At 37.5% G+C, this 14,342-nt stretch overlaps 1 protein-coding gene across 1 annotated transcript; it reads right to left on the minus strand.

Moving 5' to 3' along the window:
* Window positions 1–13,350: 13,350 nt before the first annotated feature.
* On the minus strand, window positions 13,351–14,342 carry LOC137241516 (AF4/FMR2 family member lilli-like). The gene has a single exon (XM_067769115.1). It carries the CDS (start codon window positions 14,247–14,249, stop codon window positions 13,518–13,520), a length of 732 nt encoding a protein of 243 aa, XP_067625216.1. The 5' UTR covers window positions 14,250–14,342; the 3' UTR covers window positions 13,351–13,517.

The following is a 14,342-nucleotide window of genomic DNA, read 5'->3' on the forward strand; positions in this document are numbered from 1 at the left end:
TAGTGACTGGGGAAATGAGATGCTAACCAAACAGTTCCTGTTGAATACCCAGAAACCTGGGCATCCCAACAGACATCTGGTTGATGAGCCAACACCGCCTAGGGGCTTAAGGAGTCATCTCCGTAAGCATTATGAGGAAATACGGCACCTGACAACTCAGCTGTATGAAGCAAAAAATACAGGCAGGTCCTCAGTGAACTCCACAAACAGGCGTCGGACCTTTATGCAAGGAATTGCGCGGTGAATCCAGTACTCAAAGAACAGTACCCAAAACTTGCGGAAGAGGAACGCATACTCCCCAGGGAAACGCGAGTCACTCTAGATCAACTTCGTTCTGGATACTGTAACAGGCTAAACTCTTACCTATCCAGAATCAACCCCGACATACAAAATGTATGCCCCGCTTGCAATGTGTCCCAACATGACACCAACCCTCTCTTTAATTGCATTGTGGAACCAACGCCTCTAACATTTCTTTCATTATGGTCCACCCCTGTTGAAACAGCAAGTTTCCTTGGACACCCGTTAGAGGATATTGATGACAATTTGTGATCGGTCGCGGCTATTAGGTGGGCCAAAGCACTGCTACAATAACAACAACAGCATCATATGACTCATTCGTTTTCTGTTGACGCATTGAGATCTCCATTATGATCTCATAATAGCTTTTCAGCGTACCGAATTCTCGTTTTAGTGAGTAGCATAAAAAAGGATAAGTTGTGCCCGGGTTCTGCTTAGTGAACAGCCAATACCAATCCTCTGCCCTCCCAGAAAGGAACAGATGGAAATTTGCCATCAATTGTTCACTAGAGCAATGGGTTCGCTCGCTCAGAGTTTCTAACTTAAACAGGTAGTCCGCGACACTCCCAGCCCCATCGTAGGAAACCTTCAAGTCTTGAGGTTTCACCACCATGCTGCCCGAAGCAGGGTTATCTGGGGTTTGTGAGCGCAGCTTCGTTTTTGAAAACCTTTTCTGATAGAAATATTCATAGGTGTGTCCTAAATCAGAAAGGCTAGGTAGTTAGCTTCATTGACCACCATAGGGTTAAAGTCACAAAACGGAGTTCAGTGGCAACATCTGTGGCAAACGGTCTAATTGCGTGCATGATGGGTTTGAGAAAATGAGGAGATAAAGACGAGAGCACGATGGATTTCCGCCAAATTGATCTCGTTCTTTCTGGCTGAAAATCTCAAGGTGACAAGTTCTGCGTCGATACTGTATCGGGCTTAGTTTTTGAAGCGGTGCATGGTCACCGATAAAAAAAAAAGTGCGGTTCAAGTTTTCTATCCATAATTATAACCGCGATCATTAAAATATAGTAATATATATGATAAAAAAAATAATCCATCCTGCGGCCTAAGGCGAGTAAGAACATCGAATCCGGATGAATTTGGGGACCAACGGCAGAAGGACCAGCAAAATCCTGAAATTACCACATCAGCACAGGCAGCCAAAGCCATGTGGCTACGTGAATTTTTTTTGTTAAATATAAATAGGGAAAAATTAATTTGAAACCCTAGCTACGTAAAGCTAAAGTAAGATTCCCTAAAACCAGTGTTTTATATGAAACGAATTTTCAACAAAAAAAAAAAAACAAAATATTTAAATTGCCATAGCTAAGCGCAAATATGCTATCAGATGTAGATATGTATAAATACATACATATGTACATACATGACTATATGAGAGTAAAATTGTTAAATAGAGTCCTAAAGTAGATTTAAAAAGAAAACAAATTTTAATTAAGTGAAATTTTGCATGGATTTGATCGATGAAAAGTGTTGAAATCACCACCTAGTCAATTTTTTCAGATTACGTATAACGTAAAACAATTTAAAACATGAAAACGTTAGAATTTGTGTAATGTAAATGCATATACAATAGTATACACCTGCAGCACGTTGTTGCATTAAATGTGTGATAAAAGTTGAAAGAGCAAAAATTTAATTTTTGATAACACAAAAATGTTGTTGAGCAGCATGTCATACTGCATTTATAATTTCTTTATGTGCTCATAAATTTTTTTTACAGTCATATGTAGAGAAATGCCCGAAAAATGTACGAAACATTCTAGAATTTTATTTTTTGTATAATCTGCTGTATTGTATTTACAAATAATATAAATATTTGTGAACACTTGTAGAGTAAAAATTTGTAAAAAAAATTTGGTAAATGGTCTTACATATGTGAGGCAATAAGAATTTTTTTGCGTACACAGAGAATAGTTCAAAAGAAAATTTCTAATAAGAATTATATTCATCAGAGAGAGAGAAAAAGAGATCATTCTGATTTTTCTAGCAAACCAACACACCTCAACAGGCGCCTGCTGACCACATTGGATCTCATCATGTAAGTTCTCTTAAATTAAACTCTCTTATATTTTTTGGTAACATGTATATGACATTTGTTCACGCGTGTGGAGCGAGAGAAAGTAACATGGAAAACACAAGCAAAAGTAGCTTTTCATAAATATATGCTTTGATCACGTTGTTCCCTCTCCCTTTACCTTAACGTGTTATTTTGTAATTTTTTGCGTTGCCACAGTGACATATATATTTTTTTTTCTCTCAACATTTGTGTTTTTTTTTTCCAAATTCTAATTAGAAATGGTATAATAACCAAATGTTAATTTTTCTCTGGCGATTATTTGAATGTAGAAAATGTGAGGACTAAGAACTGCCATTAGCATATAGATGTGCAGAATTGGGCAAAGTTAAATTAAGCTCAATAAAAAGCTATAAAAGATAACTAAACTTTCTCATGTCGGATATTTGTCAATAATAAATATGGTTTTTGGAAATTTAGTTGTGCGGACAAAAGAAGAAAGTTGTTGTTGTTGGAGTAGTAAATAATGATGAAGATAAACGCTTGAGTGCTTAGAGTGGAATAGGTCCAGAATTAATGTCCACAAACTTTTTTTTTTTAGCTAAATCAGTATTCTAGCAGTTTTTTTTTTTGTTTCGGACTAATGACATTTCAGTCAAAATCTGTCTAAATATGAATTATCTTTTAGGAAGTAATTGATTGATAATTTATAATGAAATTACCCTGTAAAACATTATTACTATACATTTTTCAGATGAATATCCTTATTCATATTTCATAGGAATAATGTCAATGTCTAATATTTGTAAACTTTAATGATTAATATTTGATAAGAAACTATAAAGCTACATAAATATTAAGATATGCATATAATTGGCGAATAAATATGTAATCAATTTGTGAATTTAAAATGAATCGGTGCTAATTTTTTATTTTAAAGGAATGTGAGGTGATCTAGGTCTTCTTTAGGTATGGTTGGGTTTAGGGATTAATGTCAAAAAAAAAATATTTCTCATGGTTGGGTAGGAGGAGAGAAAGGAAGCGGCTTTATTGCTTCCCGGGTTCGATCGGCTGCATCTCCGGTTTATTCCGTTTCCGGTTGTCTGACATATCTTTAGGGATTTTCGGGGTTAAAGTGTTTAGATTTTTTTTTGCCTGTTTCAATTCAAATATGTGCATGAATTTCTTTTGTGTGTTAGGTTGACCCCTGTACACATGTGACAAGCAAGGACCACCCCAACCCGGCGAGCTCAGACCTGATTTTAACTGGCATGCACGCTTCGTCACGTACAGGACTTCGCCAGATGTAGCTTAGTTGGTTAACACCATCACAAAATGGCGTCCAAGTGTGGGACCCCTAAGAGGTTTATCTCTTGAGGTCCTTTATAAAATTTGTATTTTTTGGAAATTTGCTCCTGATTTGGAATTTAGTATCAACGATAGCTTTGGCCTATTTACTAACCAGTTAAGAAGAATTTCTAGTTTTCAGTTGATTGGAGGTGTTTGGAATTAGGAAGAGTTAACTTAGATTAGTTAATCTAACCTTTCGCAATCTAATCGAATTATTATAAACATATATTTTTTTAATTTTGATGTCATGACTGGAATTGGGGAAACTGGGGTTTTACCGGTTCCGTAACCAGTCAAGTAACAAACTAATGTCGGGGGGGGGGTAAAATAAATTCATATAATGTGGAAATATCGGTCAAACACTGCTTTGAGTGTTGATACCGGTTATAAAGAATTTATTTTAATTCAATTTAATAGTTTAATTTAAACGGGAATGCTAGATCGAACCAATATCTTCTACGGACGAAGGCCTAACTAGAATCACTCTCACATCCCTTTTATTCAGATGTGGAAAGCTACTTAGTACGACAATTTATATTTCATTTTTTTTTTCATTAAATTTGCAAAGACAAGGTGTAAGATTTAGAGAAGCAATTTTTTTTGATTAGTTGAATTTTTTTTTGGTTAGAAACTAATAATGGCAGTTCGGCATAGCTCTGATGATTTAGTGAACTTAAGTGTTCAGTATGGAATATGTACCATTTGTAACGAGGAAATCTCCGAAGAGAATGGTTGCATGACTCCTGGCCAACATATATTCCATCGAGCTTGCATAACTAGGTGGTTGACTGAAAATAATGCTTGTCCTTTATGTAGGCGCTCGTGTGAAACCGAATCATAAAAAAGTTTCAACGAACAAGATCCAACAACAAGTTTAGATGCTTCTACTAGTCAAGGTGCAATACCAAGACGAGAGGGTCCGTTGACAAGGTCTAGGGGTAACGAATTGTCTTCAAATTCTCGTATACCGAACTAGGGGAATTGGCCTAGTAGGAATCGTGGAAATCATACAGGAAGTCCGCAAACCTCAGGTCAGGGTGTTAATCAAAGGCACATGCGGAGTATGTTAGAAGAGTATTTCAGGGAATACGAAGAACGTGCATCTAGACAAATACGAGAGGAAATCAGTAGGGCAGTAGCAGATTCTCTTGGAAGTAACTTGAGCAACATGAATTTGAACGCGTCGCGTTCTGGTACTGAAAACCATCGAGTAGTAGTCGAAAATGGGTTACCTTCTGTTCACGAAAACCGCGAAAACGTGCATGCTGTACGTTTTCGTTCTAATGGGGATACTCTCCCAGTATCTGTAGCTGCGACGATCGTTTCCGGTTGGAAACTATCATTTGACGGGTCGCTCGATAGTATTACGGTAGATGAGTTTATATATAGGGTTAACGCTTTAACTCGGTCTACTCTTCGTGGGGATTTCAATATTTTATGTCAAAACATTCATGTGCTGTTTGAAGGCAAGGCCAAACGCTGGTTCTGGCGTTATCATCGTTCACTTGATTTGGCAGACATATGCGATGACATGCGTAGATACTTCAAAGATTTTAGAACAGATTTCGATATATTAGAGACTATTCGTAATAGGAAACAGAAAAGTGGGGAATCGTTTGAGACCTATCTTGATTCGATTATGAATATAGCAGACGGATTGCGTAGACCTTTAACTGAACACGAGATGGTTGAGACTATTATACGGAATTTACAACCTGACATTCGTTTAGAGCTTTTGCATCTGGATATTCGCGTTATATCCGAGCTGCGGAGATCCTGTCGACGACGCGAAAATCTTTTCGCTGAGATGCAAGGAAAATCTCAACAAACGAGACCGTTTTATGGGCAACGAAGGCAGGTAGCAGAGGTGGAAGAAGTTGAATTAGAAGAAGTTTCTGCTCTCGATAGCAACCGTGTTCCCAATTCAGTGGAACCTAAAAAGTGTTGGAACTGTGACGAACTTGGCCACGACTATAAAAAGTGTATCCAACCTAGGCGCGTTTTCTGTTACGGCTGTGGGCTGATCGCGTTCTTCCTACCGAATTGTCCTAAATGTAACAGTTCGGAAAACAGGGTGAGGGATGTCGGCAACAGGACCAGACATCCCAACTGACAATCGGAAGCGGAGAATCGAACATTCCTGTAACCATTCTTAGAAATGATAGACAAGTTTCCAAACCTATTCCACCGTTGTTCCCGATTAAACCATTCCATCAAAGACTTTTAGCTTACCGACAAACACGAGAAGAGATCTTTAAACGTACTCGATCTGCGGAGAGAGCACGTAAGTTTTGGTCGACAATAAAGTCGAAACAAAAGAGTTTAAGTTCCATTTCCCAAATTTTCCAACAAGCAAATGATCTTAGACCATATGCTTCAGTAACTATTTTTAATAAAACCTACCTTGGATTGCTTGATTCAGGAGCGTCAGTTAGTTGTATCGGTGCTGATTTCGCAACTGGGCTATTAGCTGAAAACAAAGGCGTTAAAAGGATACGGTCATGTGTTCGAACAACAGACGGTTCTAGACAAGATGTGGCGGGCATAATAAAACTCAATGTGACGTACAAGTCTGAGTCGCATCAGATCGAATTTTATTTAATCCCTTCTCTGGTTCAAAATCTATATCTTGGAATAGGCTTTTGGAAGGCATTTAAGATCGCAGTAAATGTTATTAGCGAAGTTAGTATAGGTGGATCAGTTCCCAATAGACACGCTTTAAATTGCCAACAGCAATCTATCCTTAACTCTGCTATAGCATGTTTTCCAAGTTTTGAAGTACACGGTCTCGGCAAAACCTCACTGGTGGAGCATGCCATCGATGTTGGTGAATCTAAACCCGTCAAGCAACGGCATTTTCCGATTTCTCCTGCAGTAGAGAAACTGATGTGCGACGAAATCGGCCGTATGCTATCGCTTGGGGTTATAGAGGAGTCCAATAGTCCGTGGTCTTCACCAGTGGTTTTAGTCCGTAAACCTGGAAAGGTGCGACTTTGCTAAGACAGTAGAAAGGTTAATGCTCTTACAGTGAAAGACGCGTATCCTCTGCCACACATCGAGGGTATATTGTCCAGGCTACCACGAGCGGAATTCATTTCTAGTCTGGATTTGAAAGATGCCTTCTGGCAGATCCCTCTAGAAATGAATTCTCGCGAAAAAACGGCTTTCACAGTGCCAAATCGACCACTATACCAATACACTGTGATGCCGTTCGGCCTGTGCAAAGCACCCCAAACGATGTGTAGATTGATGGATCGCGTTATCCCATACAATCTTAATAGTAGGAGAGCTGGTAAGCATTTTTGAGCAGGTATTTGAGGCACAATGAAAATTATGTACAATGCTTTTTTAATGGTATCTAAGTACAGAAATTCAGAACTGGCTAAGGGGTGGCGGGGCTGAGACTGCCCTTGAATTTAACAAAAAAATTTATTTTTGTATGCCAAAAATGTTTTTGAGGCACTTTGAAAATTAAATATTTTAAAATTAAATATTTGAAAAATATAAAAAGAAATAAGCCAGATTATTAGGTTAGGTCTAAAACTTTGCCAGGTCATTGCAAAATATTTTTTTTTATTGAAAACATTTTTTGAGGTACTTTGAAAATTATAAAAAGAAATAAGCCAGATTATTAGGTTGGGTCTAAAACTTTGCTAGGTCAGTGCAAAATAATTTTTTTTTTAATTGAAACAAGTATGGACGGGACTGTCCTCGGCTGTGCCGAAAATTTCATACCTTTCATGATAATGAAGTGGTATATTAATTTCGTCACGAATTCCACAATGGTAAGTCCTTAAAGGAAAATAGATAGAAGTACCATTAAGTATACCGAAATAATCAGGATGAAGAGCTGAGTTGATTTAGCCATGTCCGTCTGTTTGTATGCAAACTAGTCCCTCAATTTTTGAGATATCTTGATGAAATTTAGTGAGCGGGTGTATTTAGGTGTCCGATTAGACATTTGTCGCAACCGACCGGATCGGACCACTATAGCATATATCCTCCATACAACCGATTTTTCATAAAAAGAGGTTTTTTGTCATATCTTCCTCAATTTCTCAGATTGAAGCTTTAAACTTCACCATATGCTTACGTATATAGCATATATTGTTGTCTGAAAAAATCATAGAAATCGGTGGTATATATAGTATACATCTCATACAACAGATTGTTCAGATAAGAAACTTTTCTCAATTTCTGCCCCATTTTAACAGCTAGAACTTCAAATTTCACCAGATGCTTACGTATATAGCACATATTTTTGTCTGAAAATTCATAGAGATCGGTAGTATATATATTATATACCCCATATAAACTGCCATTTTTGCCCCTTTTTTACGGCTAGAAGCATCAAATTTTATCAAAAACTTACGCTTATATCACATATTGTTGAAATAAGTGATTCGCGGTCATAGCTTTTACATGCAGACCACAAAAAACGTGAAACTTAGCATCCTCACACAAACTACCTACCTATTTTTTTTATTTTATATTTATCTTAAAAATATCTGAAGTATGTACATCTGTTCACTATACATTTCTTATCTCATACACCCGATTATTTGGATATTACGAATGGGATAATATTATTGTTCAGCCCCATTCATGAAAGGTATGAAGTTTTCAGCACAGCCGAGGACAGTCCCGTCCATACTTGTTTCAATTAAAAAAAAATTATTTTGCACTGACCTAGCAAAATTTTAGACCCAACCTAATAATCTGGCTTATTTCTTTTTATATTTTTCAAATATTAAATTTTAACATATTTAATTTTCAGAGTGCCTCAAAAACATTTTTAGCATACAAAAATAAATTCTTTTGTTAAATTCAAGGGCAGCCCCAGCCCCGCCACCCCTTAGCCAGTTCTGCATTTCTATACTTAGATACCATTAAAAAAGCGTTGTACATAATTTTCATTGTGCCTCAAATACCTGCTCAAAAAAGCTTACCAGCTCTTAGACTATAAAGAGAATGTTTTCGTTTACTTAGACGATCTGCTTCTGCTGTCCGAGAGTTTCGAAGATCATATTAAGTTACTTAAAGAAGTTGCCGTTCACATCCGCAAAGCTGGTCTTACGATAAATATCGCAAAAAGAAAGTTTTGTTTAAACGAGGTGCGCTACCTCGGCTACGTTGTTGGGAAAGGAACACTAAAGACAGACATTGAAAAAGTATCAGCTATAGCAGACTACCCAGTACCAAAAACTATGAAGCAACTTCGCAGATTTTTGGGCATGGCGGGCTGGTATAGAAGGTTCATTCGCAAATTTGCTGAGGTAACGCATCCTTGACCGAACTACTGAAAAAGGCAAAGACTGTTACCTGGTCAGACGAAGCGCAACGGTTTTTTGGCGACCTTAAAGACAAGCTTACGGCTGCACCTTTCTTAGCCAATCCTAACTTTAAAAAACCTTTCATTATTCAATGCGACGCTAGCGATCATGGCGTGGGTGCCGTTCTAGCGCAAGAGAATGATGAAGGCGTAGAGATACCCATTGCGTATATGTCACAAAAGTTAAATAAGGCCCAACAAAATTATTCCGTGACTGAACGTGAGTGTTTGGCGGCAGTACTGGCTATTAAAAAGTTCCGAGAGTATGTGGAAGGGCAACAATTTACAGTAATAACTGATCATGCGAGTTTGCGCTGGTTGATGAACCAAACCGACTTAAAGGGACGTTTGGCTAGGTGGGCGTTAAAGTTTCAGGGGTTTGATTTCACTATTGAGCACAGGAAAGGCAGTGCTAATGTTGTACCCGACGCTCTTTCACGCGTTCACTGCGAGGATGAGATAGTTGCGGTCATTGAGATAGATTATGCACCAGAGATCGATCTAGCTTCAGAAGCGTTTGATGAACCAGAGTATGTTGAACTGAAGGTGAAATTGTTAGAGAATTCGGAAAAGTATCACGACTTCAAAATCTCAGATAAATTCATTTATCATCGTACTGAGTTCTATTCCGGCGATTCGGTTGAGGAGAATGCTACATGGAAGTTGGTTGTTCCGAAATCTCTTCGAACAGAGGTTTTGAAACAGGCGCATGATATTCCCACTAGCGCACATGGAGGTGTAGCTAAAACGGTAGAAAGGGTGCGTCGTTACTTCTATTGGCCCGGTTTATACCGATCAGTGAAAGAATATGTGAACAACTGTCAGGTGTGTAAAATGACTAAGTACCCTACCAATGTTTTACGTCCACCAATGGGAAAGATTAAACCCGTAGAACGGATCTTTCAACGCCTATATGTTGATATAATCGGTCCCTTTCCCAGATCGAAAATGGGTTTATAGGTATTCTAGTTGTTTTGGATCACCTATCTAAATTCAGTTTTCTGTGCCCCTTAAAGAAGTTCACGACCAGTCTAATTTTAAGGTTTTTGAAGGAGCAAGTCTTTGATGTGTTTGGTGTACCGGAATTTGAGGTAAGCGACAATGGTAGTCAGTTTCGGTCGAAGGAATTCGATGCGTTTTTGACAAAGTGTGGGGTCAAGCATACGCTGACTGCGGTGTATTCGCCTCAGAGCAACGCTTCAGAGCGCTTGAATCGCTCCATAAATGCGGCCTTGAGGGCGTACATACAAAGCGATCAGCGAGAATGGGACTGCCACCTTAGCAGCATAAATGCGGCACTTCGGAGCTCCTTCCATCAATCGATAGGTTATAGTCCTTATTTTGTTGTATTTGGTCAGCATATGGTGAGGCACGGCGATTCTTATGAACTTTTGAAAAATATTGAAATGACCACTGAGGGCATAGCAGAAACCAATCAAACACGTACCGACAAACTTTTGAATATTCGAGATATTGTTAGGCAAAACCTGAAAAGAGCACATGATCGCAATGAATATCATTATAACCTACGGTCACGGGAAATAACATACGAACCAGGTCAAGAGATTTTACGTAGGAACTTTGCACAAAGCGACATGGCGAAACAATTTAATTCAAAGCTTTCGAAAACATTTCTCAGGGCTAGGGTTTGAGAAAAACTGGGCTCGTCATACTATGTTTTGGAAGACTTGGATGGGAAGATCTAAGGTACATATCATGCGAAGGATATGCAGCCATGCTAATTTACCGCCTTTTTCAGCTCCCGTGTAAAATTTATCTCCATATAGTTTACCCGGAACCTGATTTGTGAGCGCGGCTTCGTTTTTGAAAACATTTTCTGATAGAAATATTCATAGGTGTGTCCTAAATCAGAAATCATTGACCACCATAGGGTTAAAGTCACAAAACGGAGTTCAGTGGCAACACCTGTGGCAAACGGTCTTATTGCGTGCATGATGGGTTTGAGAAAATGAGGAGATAAAGACGAGAGCACGATGGATTTCCGCCAAATTGATCCCGTTCTTTCTGGCTGAAAATCTCAAGGTGACAAGTTCTGCGTCGATACTGTATCGGGCTTAGTTTTTGAAGCGGTGCATGGTCACCGATAAAAAAAAAGTGCGGTTCAAGTTTTCTATCCATAATTATAACCGCGATCATTAAAATATAGTAATATATATGATGAAAAAAATAATCCATCCTGCGGCCTAATGCGAGTAAGAACATCGAATCCGGATGAATTTGGGGACCAACGGCAGAAGGACCAGCAAAATCCTGAAATTACCACATCAGCACAGGCAGCCAAAGCCATGTGGCTACGTGAATTTTTTTTGTTAAATATAAATAGGGAAAAATTTATTTGAAACCCTAGCTACGTAAAGCTAAAGTAAGATTCCCTAAAACCACTGTTTTATATGAAACGAATTTTCAACAAAAAACAAAAAAAACAAAATATTTAAATTGCCATAGCTAAGCGCAAATATGCTATCAGATGTAGATATGTATAAATACATACATATGTAGATACATGACTATATGAGAGTAATATTGTTAAATAGAGTCCTAAAGTAGATTTAAAAAGAAAACATATTTTAATTAAGTGAAATTTTGCATGGATTTGATCGATGAAAAAGTGTTGAAATCACCACCTAGTCAATTTTTTCAGATTACGTATAACGTAAAACAATTTAAAACATGAAAAGGTTAGAATTTGTGTAATGTAAATGCATATACAATAGTATACACCTACAGCACGTTGTTGCATTAAATGTGTGATAAAAGTTGAAAGTGCAAAAATTTAATTTTTGATAACAAAAAAATGTTGTTGAGCAGCATGTCATACTGCATTTATATATTCTTTATGTGCTCACACATTTTTTTACAGTCATATGTAGAGAAATGCCCGAAAAATGTACGAAATATTCTAGAATTTTATTTTTTTTATAATCTGCTGTATTGTATTTACAAATAATATAAATATTTGTGAACACTTGTAGAGTAAAAATTTGTAAAAAAAAAAAAACTGTCTACACTTTAGATTCGAGCATTGTAGGGTTAAAAATATGGTAATGGTCTTACATATGTGAGGCAATAAGAATTTTTTTGTGTACACAGAGAATAGTTCAAAAGAAAATTTCTAATAAGAATTATATTCATCAGATAAATAAAAAACCAACACACCTCAACAGGCGCCTGCTGACCACATTGAATCTCATCATGTAAGTTCTCTTAAATTAAACTCTCTTATATTTTTTGGTAACATGTATATGATCATTTTTTCACGCGTGTAGAGCGAGAGAAAGTAACATGGAAAACACAAGCAATGGTTCATATCCGGCTCGAAGGACCAATGTTCGGCCTGAGTGCATCGGAAACCGGCAATGGGAATGGCGCACACGGGTCGATCTCGGGTTGATGGGTTTCTCGAAATGAAATAAAGAAACACAAGAGGGTTTGCTCGGGTGCACGGTAGGTCTGATCTACTTTGGATATTATGTCGTTGATTGATTTCGGTAACGGTTTAGAGAAACGTCCATTGTGCAGCGGTGCTGACGATTTGGGAGGACCTAGGTGACCGTTTGGTGGTGGTGGTAGTAGCCCTGCTGTATTTGTACCTGAATTATTTCCTGGGCTACTGCTTTTTCTAGTAACGCTATTAATGCTAGCAGTTGATATTGTTGATGTTGGTGGTGATAGCAGGGGTGGCGGCCCTTTGGGAGGTGCCATGCCACCACTGGAACGCAAATCATTTTTTACAGGTTGGCCTGGATATCCTCCGCGTCCACTATATGGTGGGTTGTTGTCAGTTTGCTTTCGGTACGGCAGCTGTTGAAAAGCAGAATTAAACAAAACAAAAAAAAAAATAATAATAATAACTTGCTAAAAATAAATACATATAAATTAAATTAAAACTTATGCATTGCTTAGCGCATACATTTTAAATTTTTTTCTTACTCCCTCACTCTCCCTTAAAAATATAACAACCTAAATTTGTATGCTGCGAACCTCTAATTTCCATTTTTAACAGTATTGTATGCCTTTTGCAAGTTTCTTTATTTAATAAACTATGCTGTAATTAAATGTTTCAAAAATTTAAATCAGAATCTTCATAATTTCCATTCAATATTTTATAATAAGTAATAAAAATAATAGAAATAATTGCAATAGTAACATTATTGATAATAGAAACTGCAACACTTTGCTTTGCCGTATGAAATTATTTTATGTAACACAGGCAAAATAGTGTTTGTCATTAGCGTTTTCAACTAGTCATATAAATGGTACCTACATATGTATGTATAAACACACTAACTTTTATTAGTCGTAGATGCAAGATTTTTGTATAAATACTAAGTATGTACATATTGTGATAATTTGTTTAAGAAATGGTGTGTGTCTCAACAACCATTGAATTGAAATAAAAACAGCTCGAGCAGCACCTTCTTTCTACACATACATAAATATATATATGTATTATCCATAAAATGTGTTTGCCCATCAGAAATGGTGCCACTACTGAGACTGTAAGGTGGTTGCGCTAACGCTATTGCTGTAATTGTTGATTGTGGTGGTGCTGGTCGAAGTTGTTTTTATATTCGTGGATGTAGTAGTACTAGCACCAACAGAAGCGACAGAGTTATTTGTTGTTGCAGATGCGCTACTTCCACTGATTATTGTTGTTGTAGTTGTTGTAGCAGTGGTATTTGCACTTTTCAGCTTCTTAAGGCCAGATTGTACATAACGAAGCAAATCATACATTGAACTATGCAGGGTTAACGGTCCATTCTCGTGATCCAATGCAATAAAGAAATTAGTATGATTACCCTGTCGCACAAGACGATCAGCTTGATCCCACAAATCATGACAATTAGCTAAATAATTAAAATAAAGATTTTGATGACTTAGAGTTGTATGCATATCCTCGCGCATATTACGTCCGGGCGGCGTATTTGAACCAGAACCCTGTGAGCACACGGAGTTTGATGGCGAGTTTGATGATGGTGTATTCCCATTGAGTATTTCAGTACGAACACTTTTGAATATTTCCATACAATGATTTATGATAGTACGACAATAAGCGCGTTTCATTTTATAAAGTTTCAGTGATATAAGCGATTGACATCGAAGGCTTAGGATTGCAACTTTGTTATGTGGCTCGTGAAGTTCATTAGTGGCGGATAAAACTTGCAAATGCTTGAACTTTGAAGAAATGAACTTAATTAAATGTAATGTGTCTTTGTACATAACCCAGGCGGCTTCTTCGGAGTTACGGTGCTGTCCTAAGCCAGCACTAGCTAATAAAAAGTAGATAACTGCCTCCAAATAAAGTGTTACCAA

This window comes from Eurosta solidaginis, chromosome 1 (genome assembly GCF_040869045.1).
Source record: "Eurosta solidaginis isolate ZX-2024a chromosome 1, ASM4086904v1, whole genome shotgun sequence".
NCBI classification, from domain to species: domain Eukaryota; kingdom Metazoa; phylum Arthropoda; class Insecta; order Diptera; family Tephritidae; genus Eurosta; species Eurosta solidaginis.

What these genes read in the sequence shown, in the direction of transcription:
- LOC137241516 (XM_067769115.1), bottom strand. Translation starts at nt 14,249, where the DNA reads ATGTACAAAGACACATTACATTTAATTAAGTTCATTTCTTCAAAGTTC.